Source organism: Stegodyphus dumicola, chromosome 9, assembly GCF_044657685.1.
Source record: "Stegodyphus dumicola isolate Sdum_Otavi_A_Nest chromosome 9, ASM4465768v1".
Taxonomy (NCBI): Eukaryota; Metazoa; Arthropoda; class Arachnida; order Araneae; family Eresidae; genus Stegodyphus; species Stegodyphus dumicola.
Genome location: NC_140776.1, coordinates 173,463,150 through 173,477,213, shown reverse-complemented (window position 1 = coordinate 173,477,213; position 14,064 = coordinate 173,463,150). Strand labels below are relative to the sequence as shown.

General features: G+C 28.8%; 1 protein-coding gene across 5 annotated transcripts in view; it reads left to right on the top strand.

Annotated features, from left to right (window-relative positions):
- LOC118187504 (uncharacterized) overlaps positions 1-14,064 on the top strand; it is a 127,164-nt gene extending 113,100 nt beyond the window's left edge. For 2 of the 5 annotated variants that reach the window (XM_035357741.2, XM_085824359.1), the window contains 5 exons: positions 830-1,039; positions 2,302-2,465; positions 7,221-7,426; positions 10,507-10,741; positions 13,739-14,064. In XM_035357741.2, the coding sequence (XP_035213632.2) occupies positions 830-1,039; positions 2,302-2,465; positions 7,221-7,426; positions 10,507-10,741; positions 13,739-13,959 (1,036 nt within the window). In that variant the 3' untranslated portion in view covers positions 13,960-14,064. Of the gene's footprint in view, positions 1-829; positions 1,040-2,301; positions 2,466-7,220; positions 7,427-10,506; positions 10,742-13,738 lie in introns of those variants that run through there. The other 3 variants (XM_085824358.1, XM_085824361.1, XM_085824362.1) reach the window with 3 other exon arrangements.

Sequence of the window (14,064 nt, the reverse complement as noted above, 5' to 3'; positions counted from 1 at the left end):
AAATATGTAAATTTTATTCTGTATCTATAAACAGTACAAATATAATTTTTAAATACATTTATGTCCAAGCTAAGCTTCAACTAAAAAATGAGAAATAGATGAATTCTGGAATTTTCCTGTAGAAATGATGTCTGTCCGTATGTCTGTTTAGGATTCTGATTTTATCAAGTTGGAGGATAAAAGGTAATATAGAAAAAATGTATTTTTAATTTATATAGGGGACTGAATTTTCTAAAAACTTGTATGAAAAATATATTTTATATAAAATTTAAAAGCATTTTCCTGTGTGTTGAGGGGCCCACCAGCGGCTGAGCGGTAAAGTCACTGAACACTGGTAGTTCGGTCCGAGGTTCGAATCTCATGAACGGGCTGGCTGCATAGGCATTTTCGTGGTTTTCCCCATGTGTAACGTGTATACGAGCCAGTTTCCCTTAGAAAGTCCTCCACGAAAGGCATCCCTCCCCTTAGGCAGATAGCACTAGTGTGCTTTGCCATAATTAAATACACACACACCTGTGTGTTGAGGTATAAATTTTAAATGAAAACGTCAAATTTGTTCGTTAATGCTTTTTAAAATTTAAAAAAAAAAAGTAGTTTTTGTTTTGATTTCAAATTAAAAACCTTTTCTTTTTATTTTGATATATTGATGTTTTCCAGTATTGGTGGTATCGTAACAATCATTTAAGGATATTATCTCTTAAGGATATGTACCATTTTATAAGCACAGATATTTAAGATTAGTACAAAATAATATCTTTATTCAGATATAAAGTGATGGGTACTTAAAATTTCCCTCTGAAATTAATTCACCTTTTTTTTCCTCCCAAAGGAATGCCTATGAACAGTTTACAGTGCAAATAATAATTTGGGTACAAAAGAATAAAAACTGCAGTGCCATAAGATCCCTTATTATGGATATTCATGAGAATGGTACTTTATATGAAACTAAAAGAATAAATGAAAGAGTTTATCCTTTTTCTTTACAAATGTTGAATGAGAAAGCAATTGGATTTAGTCTGCATGTTGATAGAACTCATCGGTGAGTGTAAATCTTAAATTTTCTGGCAAGCAGGGTACTCTTTTGCTTTATATTAAATCAAATTCCTGAAACTGGTGGATTGCCGGAGTTTCAATATTATATTTAATAAATTAAATGATAAATTCAAAAGTTGCAGTAATAGATTGGAATATGTATCTTTTTACCCATTAAGTTGATATTAGACTTATTATTACTGTTATTTTTATTAAAAATGACTAAATATTTTACTGAAAATCTTTTATTTAAAAAATTATCTTCAAGAAGTGTATAAGGATCTGTATTACTATATTAATTTATTCTTTTACATACACCGCTGTTATTTATTATTCACTTGATTATTTTGTGAGTATTTGTTTTTATTGCTATTGGTTTAAGTGGCCAAGAGCCAGACATTTGTAAATAAATTTGACACTTTTATATAAATTGATTTTTGATACAAATTTATTTGATAGGGTTATTTGATTTTGATTTTTGATATGCATTTATTTCATTTGTAAATAAATTTAAATTTATATTTATTTGGTATGAACCCAGGGGTATAGAAAAAGTTCATTAACTATGCAAGTTATTAAACAGATGTTTTAAAATATTATTTGTGTTTTGATTTAAAAGTATTAATACTGTATGATAAATATAATTTAAAATAGATTTTTAGCACTAATGTAATTTTTTATTTTCAGTATTAGCACAATGAAGCAATATAAAAGCATTGTAAATTATTACAATAAATATAAATTTGACCATGTTATGGGCATTTTAAGTTTATTCTTTATAGACTGAATAAAATATGTACAAAATTGTCTTTTATGGCTTTATAAATCTCAAATTGTTTTACTATAATTTCAAAATTAAAGGTGACAACATGGTTTGTCAGTAATTGTTCACAGTAACATGAATATTATACCGAAATAGTATACAATAAATAGAATTCATTTTAACAAATAGCATTGAATTTAACAAATATTTTTCTTGAAGCCATTTATTATTTTCCTGAATATAACTGGAAAAAATGCTTATCCATGGGAAATTGTGTAAATTTTAACTTATTTCACTGCAATAAATGTTTAAAGTTTTTTAAAACAGAATAGCTGAAACAAGAATACAATGTTGTGGTCAAAATGAGGTTATTTTCATATATTTAAATATATTACCTACTAGATATATTAAAATTTGACAAGTAACAGTGTTTTAAGTACTTTAAAGCACTTAAGTTTGAAAAGTAGTATATTGCTTTCTTGCTTTCACCTTTTTTCTTTTTTCAGATGTGTGAAAAAGAAATTAAACTCAACTATAATAAAAACATTATTTTTAAACGGAGAAATAAATTTTAACAAGCTGTTGTCTCCTATAAATGCAACAGTTTTAGATGCTAAATTATTAGAAAGTATCGATGAAATACTTATCCTAATTGCTTTTAACTTTGAAGGTAAATAGAATTTCATTATTTTGTTCAGTGCTTACAAATTTGTAATCTTGATTTCTGTTATTTTGAATTTAAGAATATACAAGGCAGTCTAAAAATTAGTAAATATTTAAAAGTAATTGTATTTCTGAAAATTTTGTAATGTATAGAAATGCATTTAGTACAGAAATGCATAAAAATTATGCATTTTTTAAAGTTTTGTTTATGAGAATTTTTTGGTTAGAAATTCGTCCAGTAGATAACAGTTTGTCAGAAAGGTCATTACAAATATATCATCTGTATAAGAACTACAAGAGCAACTGCTGATACAATATTTAGCATGTTCTCATTGTCTGATAAAACACTATAACTTTACTATATTAACAAGGACACAGCTTTAGAATCTTTATATCAACTCCTTGAGCTCACGAGGTATGAGATAATAGTAATGGACAGGGATATGTAGTTTATATTTACAAAACAGATGTGAATAAATGAAAAATTTACTGGTATTATCAATTAAATGAGAAATAGTGTTAATTTTTTGTAAATTTTTCTTATTTAGATGACTATATACAGCATAATGTTGATTTTCTCAAAGAATGAGATATTTTGATAATGAAATTGTACTCGTATGGAATTAAATAGACTTCATTTATAAATTCTGACCAAAAATTAAAAACTGATTCAGAATTTAGAAGGGTCAAACTATATATTCACTTACATCATCTAGAATTAGTCACATGATTTAGGTATAAGACAGGACGTGTTTTGATAAATAAGAAAGATGAAGTTGAAATTGTATTCCAGCACTAAAACTAATCTTCCATTAGATATTCATATAAAATTCAATATTTTTATGAACTTAAATCCTTCTATTGAAATTTCTGTTCTCATTGTAATTCAAAAGCTATTTGGTGGCATAATAGGAGGAGGTATCAAAAACTTCCAAGATTAGCTCCATTGACGAGAAACTACTTTATTTATCACAGAATGATGCTGATGAGAGCATCACAGAAGTGTTTAAACAAACTCTCCATCTGCTATTGGGCTCAATAAATGAATCTTAAAGCATATTTGCAAATTATTTTGTCCATGTGTAGTTGTGAGCTTTTCTACATAAGCTTTGAAGTCAAACTTATTAATGGAAAGCTTCTCTAAAATAACCATAATAATTTTTCAAAGCTTTTTTTTTTAAAGAGCTGATTAATGGCTGCCATCATTTTTACAGCTGACTTCTCACAATTGTGAATCAAGATACTCGCTTCAGTTGTATGCAAGTCTTAAAGCAGTAACATTTTATTGCAGAAACTTCAAGAAAGTAGCTTTCAGAACCTTCATAGTCTTGTGAATAATGTGAAGGGAAGAGATTTCTCTTATTTCTTACATTTTCATTGCAGGTAGAAAACAAAAATTCGAGGCAGAGAATATTAAGACTACTATGCTAGCTTCTGTGTCTGTTTTTTTTTTTTTTTTTTTTTTTTTTTTTTCCATATCCTTGCACTTTATTTGAATACAACTGGTTTGAAAAACGGCGATTTTTATCACTCTCACTCCACCTAATAAATGCAAAATTTTCAATTTTGATTTCTTATTTTGTAAAATTTATAATTTTTAAATTAAAAGTTGTATATTTTTGGTAGTAGATGATAATTGTTTTAGGATTAAAGAAAAATTTGAGATAGTTTTTTTTAAAACTTTTATCCTGTGAAATGGAAGACCCATGACTGTAGTTGAAGAAGAACAGAGAGCTGTTTTGACAGCATCAACACACATTGCAGCAAGATAGCAGAAAGTTTGTCTCGAAATTGTATTCCAGCACTAAAACTAATCTTCCATTAGATATTCATATAAAATTCAATATTTTTATGAACTTAAATGCTTCTATTGAAATTTCTGTTCTCATTGTAATTCAAAAGCTATTTGGTGGCATAATATGAGGAAGTATCAAAAACTTCCAAGATTAGCTCCATTGATGAGAAACTACTCTATTTATCCATGTATATACACTGTCAGCTTCGAAGTAGTCTACTCTGCATAGAAATATAGTGTTCCCAGTGTTCTTGCCACTTGTGTAATGTGTCCTGGATGTCCTTCTCGGTACAGGAAAAGTATTTTTCGTGATTTCTACCATCAAAATGGCATCCTTTAAGCTAGATTTTGAACCACAGGTAGAATTTGAAGTCCACAGTAGCTTAATCTTGCAAGTAGAGCATATGTGGGTATCAGATAATGTTTTGTCTTTTGAGAAAAATCTCGTGAGGAGAGAATGGTAACTGAATGCCTTGTCATCATGGAGCATCCAGTTTTTTTTGTATGCCACAGCTCTTGTTGCTTTTACTGGATATCCCCTTAAACTACCTTAAAACCTAGCAGAACTAATTCCAACTCTATGCCACCTTTTAGTATTGAAAATGCATATAACAAAATTTTTAAAGTAGAATAATTTTATGCATTTTTATTAACTGTGTTATTATATATTGTAAATTTTGTGAAACAGTCTTTTTTTAATAATTATTGAAAATTCAAATAATAAATTTTCTGTTGAAAAATAATGCATTTGTTAAAATTAGCTAATTTAGTGAAGAAATATTAGTTTTCATCTTTGTTATGAATTTGTTTGCTGTCTTACAGTCCCAGTAAGCAAATAATAGCGTAATTTTTTACATACAGCAGGGTATTTCAATGAAATTATTTAACATTTACATGCATTTAAAATAACTTGATTGTAGTATATTCATCAGGAAAAAACATTCTTTGAATCATATAGCATTTAAAATGAGAAATGTGTTTGATATTTTCATTTATTTGCAATGATTTTAAGTTCTAAATCATTGTCATCATCTTGTGACTTGGTTGAATCTTTTCAACACCTTCAAATGTCTCACTAAATTTCATTGATCACATTGTGTTAATATTCAGAAAATCATGAACACTCCTATTAAGGATTTTTAATACTTCAGATTCATCTAAAATGGTTAATTTTTTCCCTCATTTCATTGTCTCATTACCTTTCCGGTATCGGAGAACAGAAAGAAGTATTTTATCTCTGGAATTCTTGATCAAATAACGCTGAATCGTTTTTGTAACCATTCCTGGCCATAAAATCTAAATATCTATTATAAAAATTGAAGTAATTGAAAACATTTCAATATCAGACTAATTAAAAACGTATAGTCTTTTCTATAAAATTAATGTTTCCAAAATACTAGTATCTTTTCTTTAATCTGTTTATAGAAAGTACATTAAAATTCCATACATATATTTCTCCTTAGATAAATTTTTTTCTCTGACATATGGAATGCAGAACTACTTTGAAATAGATATTTAATATAGTAAAACAGTATTTAAATGAAAGCACAGTTTATGAATTTCATGCTACTTTGCAGCTATTAAGTTATTTTGTCTCATGTGGAACTTCTGCGATTATGAGAGCATATGCAGGTTCACAGACATTTGACCAAAAACAACTGGCATAACTATTTATTTTTATAGAGAACACTTAGTCATTATTTGTATTTGCACTTTTCTGAAGTTATCTTTATTCACGTTCTAAAGAATTTAGGTGGTATATGAAAATTTGAATCAATTGGGGCAGAATTTATAATACTAAATGCTTTTACTGCTAATTGGAAAATGTAAAACAACAAAATTCATAATTAAAATTTTCATTACACAACCAAATGCAGGCTGTACATTTAATCTTTATATGTAGGGTGCTGCAGATCTACAACAAATAAAAACTAATAAATTTTTTTAAGATTTTGTGTATTGCTGAAAGCAGTAAACATAGAAAAGTTTGGGGACCAGTTTTGTCAAAAAATCATTTCCTAGAAATATTCAGGTACAGCGTGGATAAAAATTTTGCAAAACACTTGTTTGTAACCTTCTTATGATTGCTGATATGTCTTTTTGTGATTAGTAACAATAGTAATTCTAGAACAGATGTAGATTGTGTTGTAGTTTGTTAAAATTTAGTTTAAATTTATTTGTGCACTGTTACATGTTGCCTATTAGACACTTTTGTCTTGTGTTTCTCTGGGGTTTAAAAAAATTTTTTTTTGCCTTATATTAGGCAAGATAGTCCTCTTTTTGAAGTAATAACTTGTTTCATGTCATATGTGTTGAATACTTAGTGCAGCTTTTCTAGTTGGCAACATTGTAACTGCTATTCATGTTGCCAGTCTTCTGTAATTTACATTTATAATTTCTACTGGGTTTTTCATATTTCATGCACCTGTTTGGATTATGGTGAGTTGGATTATGGTGGCTATGAATCAACCACTAATGTCATTACTACTGGTCTTTGATTTAATTTGTAAGATTCAGTTTGTACTTTTAGACTAAATAAATTGTAAATATTATGGGCTTCTCTGGTAAGTTAACAAAGTAAACAAAGTAACAAAGTAAAGAAAATTTTCAAAATTAATTTTAAATATCACTACCTTTTACGATTGATGTTCTTTGTTAAATAAAACAGTGAGAACAATATATAAGTTAGAGAACTATATGTGTCAGACCGATATCCATACTGATATTTGTGGTAAAAACATGAAAGCACGTGCATGAAGATGCATAAAGTTACTTTTATTGAAAAGGCTGCTTTTGTCTTGAAATGAATCTTTTTATTAATAAATTACTTTTTTTCCTTAGAAAAAAATTTAATAAACTTCTAGTTGACACACTGTTCTTGTATCTGCTGTACAATATTTAAAACATTTACAAAGCCTATAAATATTATATGTATAAAATATGTTTCTAACAATTTTATTTTTGCAGGCAATGAAGAAAAAATTTATTTGTATCGGTATGAATCTGGGAGTGATAGCTGGTCATTTCACCAGAAATTCTTCTCTCATAATCCCACAGCCCTTGATGTTACCTTTTTAAAGGATCAAAATACGCCCAGTATATATTTAGCCATCACTGTTAATGATGATGTGTCAGGATTATATATTTATGAATTTGACTTTGACAAGAGTATTGTAAGTCCTGCTATGTTTTCAGTTTCTTAATATAATATTTTGATTTTCTCGAGATATGATTAATTATACAGTTATTGTAGATTTTTCTTGATATATTCAGAGTTATGGTCGAGATTTCTATTCAAAGAAAGAACATAATTTAACTAATGGGGAAATAATATTTTTAACGATTTCAAATTATTTTTATTAAAGAAATGCATTCAATTCTTGTTTTCATTTGCTTGATTAAATCTTTTATGGCAAAGCATTCAGGGTTTGTCTTCTCGAAGGAAGGAGTTCCTTCTGAGGGCAACTGGCTTATATTTATATTGCATATGTTAGACTATGAAAATTCCCATCTCGCCTACCCATTCACCAGGATTTGAAAATAAATCACATTACTACTACTTGCAATCTGAAAATATTAGATTACTGTCCAAGATCTCAAATATTATTTTACCATTAAAAATTTTTAAAAGCATTAAAAATATGATTAAATTAAAAAGTGAAATATCATTTAATTATTTGCCTTTCCTTAAATAAAAATATTTACATTACAAAGTCTGAGATCAGTAATCATCAAGAATTCAGTAGTAGTTCCAAATTTTAGGCCCTCAGTTTAACACATTTGCTGTCAAATCTGAGGTGGTGCATATGTTCACACGAGCCAGAATTCTACCTGTGCTTTTATGCTTTTAAATTGTTTTCTATTGTTTTATTATTTAAATATGGATGCAACAGATCACTTATAGAATTAAATAAATTCACACAAGTATGTTCATAATTAAACATAGTCAGATTTCAATAAAATATCTTTTATTTGTTGTAATCTTCAAAATAGGGATTAGAAATTTTTTCATGTTTGAAACATTTAGTTATTGTGTCTATAATTTGAGAAATAAACAGGCATAAAAGCCCAGCTGCTTAAAAAAAAACCTAAATGACTGTTGGCACATTCCATGATGTGGGGAAGGGTAGAGAGGAGGAATAGGAATGACCTTCAGACATCTGAGCTTGGATCTGCGAAAAATGTGCATTAAAAACTGAATTTGACGTAAATTTTGCGCATATGCGCATGCTGAAAGGTTAAATGTGACATGCAGGAGAGTTAGTAACAGTCAGTCAGAAAAAAATATCACATTTATGGCATACTTGCTTCTGTTTGTTGAATAGTATATAAACCATTTCTAGATTTATTGGGGGTATTTGTTATTATCATTGTTATTTTATTTTTCTTTAGTTTGGCTCATGGTCAGGAGGTCTGGATTTCAGGCTTTGTACTTTATTGTTGTCAACTCAAAGTTAAGTATTTACTGTTGAATAAAATAAAACTCAAAATAAAGTGTGGCCATTTTTGTACTATTTTGCATGTAAAATGGTATACAAGAAAAAATATCAAAATATTATAGATACATAATGAATAAAATTAAGTAAAGAAATGCATATGTAGGAGCTTGCAATCTGTTATTATAATATTTCATCAGAATCATTAGATATGATTTTGGATACAGATGACAGTGTACTTAGATTAGAAATTTTTAATCTGTTTTTTAATAGGTTATAAAAGTTATATTATTTATTATATTCATGATATAAAATAACACTAATAGCAAAATATTTTTCAGGAATCCAAGTAAAATAATAAATGATTAACTTTTTGAGCAATACAATATTGAAGATGAAAATCATATCTGTCATCAGTTGAAAGTTAATTATTTATCAGAGGTATGATTTTACCCAAACAGAAAGTAATATCTCAGATTTTTCTTAAAGATGTTAGAGTTAGGTTGAGGTTATTGATAAATAGTGAGAGATTATATCATGGCATGATCAGCAAAAACACTGTTGACATTTTGGCATTATTCCTAAATGTGTATTTCTTACTGCATTACATTTATTTAAAGCATTTATTGTATAATAAAAAACACCATTGTATTTTGTCATGTTTTTAATATACACATATAAAAGAAAACTGCAATAATTTAAAGTTTATTTTTGTTATGGATACAAGTTAATGGATATAAGTTAGATTTTATTCATATACATTTGAAATTCAAAATATTGTTACGAACTTTCTACTTAGATAGGTATGTTTAGTAGAATTGGAAGTAAAATTATTGTATTTTTCTGTGTAATGTAGTGCAAGACAAATTTTAAGAGAAAGTTATGCCAGAAAAGTAGGAATACAGGGGCAAGTGCATTTAACATTGAATAAATGGGTATCTCTGCAATTTGGCGAGATATTGGCAAGGTGACAACGGTTTTTGGCAACTTGGTTTGTCTCCAAGTTTGACAACATTTTGGTCTGGTCCCTGTATCACTGTAATATGTATTGAAATTAAATGTAATTGATCGCTATGTTAGCTGTAACCGTAATTCCACTATTGTAGAGCTTTCTAGTAATTTCGAGAGGCAGAAAGTTCTGGAAATATTTCTGTTGAAAACCATAAAAACCTGGACAGAGACCATCCGAGTTCAATTGCTTCATTATTGTTGTGAGTTGTTTTTAGCAGTTTGAAGTGTAACTAACTGGTTGTACTGTGAACACTTGTATGAATATTTCTGTGAAAAATTCCAGAGTTCTTAAATATTTCTTTTGATAAAAATAAATTTTATTAACCTGTTATCAGACCTGTGCATTCAATCTATTGCAAACCCGTAAGCATGCAACAATATATTTAAGCCAATCGGCAGCCGAGTGGTAAATGTGCTGAACACTGGTTGTTTGAGCGAGGCTCGAATCCTGGCGAATGAGCTGGCTGCATGAGTGCTTTCATGATTTTTTTTGTGTGTAACATGTATACAAGCCAGTTTCCCTGAGAAAGCCCTCTACGAAGGCATACTTATCTTTAGGCCTCGGGTAATCAAAGCCCTCGAATACTTTGTCATTATCAAATAAACCAAAATATATGTAGATTCTTCATTCATAATTTATGCTTATTATATATTTAAACAAAATTAAAACTTCCCAAAACATTTCATAACATAAAACAAATTAATGAATAAATACTAACATTCATTTCAGAAGAGTTTAAATTTCAGTTTGTTAAATATGTATCATAACTTTTATCTTGTTTAGTAAATTATAACTTTTTTAACAGTTCAGCTTGAAAATCAACTCTTCAAATGCAGTTTCATCTTCAGTACTATGGGTTGATAATGAATTAGATGTTTTCCTCCTACTTGCAAAAGAAAAGACAAAAATTTTGAAGAACTCAAAATGGGTTGATGTCTATACACAACCACTGGAAGTATACGTTCTTTACGATGAACTGATTTTATATCAAACAGTTGAAGTCCAAGGCATCAGTTTTCTTGACAGATTCAATTTGGATGGTAAATTTTTCTTTGGCTACTTTTTATTTTATTTTGTGAAGAGAAATATTTTTTAACAGCAGAGCTCCATAATAACACAGTTAAACTTTATCAAACGTGAGGGTTTCATCATTAACACATGGCACTCGTACTCTGCAAAGTTAACCTTGTATGAAAAAATGTTAGCTATAATTCAGGTTAAGAAAGCATATATAATTTAAACAAGCTTAAATAATAAAATAACAGTTAAAAGGAAAAAAGAACTAAACATGTCAACTGAAAGGATTTTTACTACTGCTTAGTAAATACACCAATTGTTTTATGGAAAGCTGGTGATTTTTGCTTGGAATGTTGTCTGATTCAACTCTTTCAAAGTTTTGCGTTAAGGAGCAAACTTTTTTCCCATTCCTTCTTCAATTAGGTCAATCTCCACTGCAAAATCAGTTTTTCTGTCCTTTTTCATTTTTTTTCTATGATTAGCTTAAATTCTAATATAAAGGCACTTTATCTTTTTTTTATTTTTGTTTTCATTGTCAGCTGTGTTGTAAAATCATCCATTTTTTCATCTGCCGTTTCTTATTTAATGCTTTGACGTTTTTCCTTCTATAGCTGAAAATCCTTCACAGCCAACAGCTTTTGCAATTTGGCTTCATTTTCAATCATTGGAAACTCTTTAAAATTGTTGCTGTCAGCAAGCAATCAGTGTTGATAAATAAATGTTGAACTGCATACAAATGAAATTCTAGCTTTTGTTAAATTAAATGGAAATGATTAAGCTAGCACTTATAAATGAAATCACTGTCCAAAATACCAGTCTCGGCAAGGGTTTCCTATAGTAATATAGGTTTTATTTAAGCATCTAGAAAGGTTATTTTGTTTCACCAAGTTTTTAATATTTTATATTAAAAATTTAAAAAGCAAATCTTTATATAAACTGTTTATGAATGGGATAATAATAAAATATTTGCAACAGTAATAATTTATATTATAAATTAAAGATATTAAAAATATTAAAATTGATATTTGGTGTTTCTGCTAAATCTTATTACAATATAAAATGAGTGAAATGAAGTGTAGGCTATTCTTCCTTCCTAGGAATTCAAAATTGACATTTTTTTCCTCAATCATTTAAAAATATTCCTTAATGTTTTATAATTTGACATTTTTTGTCTTTCTCGTGGCATTTGCCACCTTCATAGGGAGTAGGCCATCCTATCATTCATAGAGATTGTTTCATATGGTGGCTTGTCCGCATGCGTTTTCCTACTTGTCTTCTAGATATTTGCTTTTGAATGTTGTTCATGGAACAATTTGGTAGAACTTGTCAATATGTTGCAAGGCAATTATTCTAACCTTTTCTTACACACCTATAAAAAATGCAGGGCTTTTATTTACTTGTTAATTTTTTAGTTTATGAATATAAAAAACTTCTTTTATTGAAGTTTTGATATTAGCATTTGCTATATCTTGTTTAATTCAAAAATCACATTAATAACTTGAATTTAAATAAGTGTATCTTTTTTCAAGTTTTTGAAGTAAGGGGAGGAAATGATGATCTAGTAATGGTGAAAAAGGTGCATAAGACTTAAAAAAAAAAAATTGAGAATCACTGGGTTAAGGATTATAATTGTAAAGTGTACTATTTAAATCTTGCAAGAAAGCTCATATGATATATTTTGTAATTTTTATAAAATTTAACCATTATAAATTTTCTTGAGGTTTCTAAAAATAATGCACTATGCTTATGTTGAAGTTTTCACAGAGCCACAGTTTTTGGTAACTTTTTAGCGTGCATACTAAAATTTACCTTCTAATTTCCTTAATTTTGCAGCACAATATTTTTTACCACATAGGTCCTTTTTACATTTGTTCTTACAACTTAACTTTAAATTATATAATATGTATACATATATACATGTAACAGCTAAAATATTTGCAAGATTTGTGTGTGTTTAAATTAGTTATTCATGAAGATCATATTTTTAATAACATAATAAAAGGTGATGCAGAAATCAAAGCAAGCTTTTCTGATGACAAGTTTATATATAAATGCTGCTCAGTGCTGGATTTACGTATAAGCTGCACAAGCTCTAGCTTAGGACCCCCACTTTGTTGAGAGCCTCTCAAAAAATTTAAAATATAGTATAACAGACTTAGGCCCTTTATCTTAAATAGTTTAGGGCCTTATCAAGTCTAAATTTGGCTCTGATGCTGCTATTAAAAAAATGATTTTGTATCTAGTTTATATATGACTATTGAAACTTCATATTTAATCCTCTAATTCTTTTTAAATACAGGGTGAATTTGAACAAGTGGGCAAAACTTTAGGTGGTGATAGATGACAGCTATACAAGTAATATTTGTCATAGAATGTACAGTCAAAACGCAAGCGGCAAGAAGTTAAAGGGTAGTTTTCCACTGTCATATTTACAGAATTCACACAAGAACGAGAGAAGATATTTCAGAAAACACTCGTAGAAATTGCTCAAAAGGCCTTCCGCCAGCTGTACACCTGTGGGATAGGGATTGACGCACATTTGTAAAGATACAGGCATTTCCCGATATCATCGGCAACAATGGCAAATAGATCCCTATTGGTTTCAATGGGGCACTCGGAGATTAGGCTTTTCATATGGTCTCGCAGGAAAAAGTCCAAACATGAGAGATCCAGTGATCTTGGTGGACCACTTTGATCATCCTGGAATCCATCACCCTGGAAATTCCGTGGTCCATATAACCAGCAATGCTCTCAGCAGTCCATAATAGAAAATGCTTTGGGTGCAAGGACCAAATCCTTTTATATTATTTACTTACAATGCTGCTTGGCGGATTGCCATTTGCGTTCTGACCATATATCCTATGATGAATATTGCTTGTATAGCTGCCTTCTATCACCCTCTAAATATTACCCACTTGTTCAGATTCACCCTGTATGTTTAATATTAAATTTTAATATTAAGCATATATGCTTCAAAACTAAGGTTATTGAATAAATTTTTTATTTCATTCTATTTTTAGGAGAGATGTATGTTTTGGCTTGTAGTAAACACTTTCAGACTATTTACATTCTGCAATATCGAGGCTATATTGGCTTTCAGGTCATTCAGAAAATTCCAGCACCAGGAATTAATACAGCAATGGTGTTTACATCATCAAATAATGATCTTTTTATTGCACTAAGTTCTATTACAGGCCACACAAGGATACTGAAAGCTATCATTGGAAATAAAATATTTTGATATTTATTGCTCATATCTGACTCTCTCATTATCTTATTATAAAACAAGCATGATAAATTTGTGCATATTTGTTTAAGCTTTTTAATTTTGTTAATAAAAAAATTC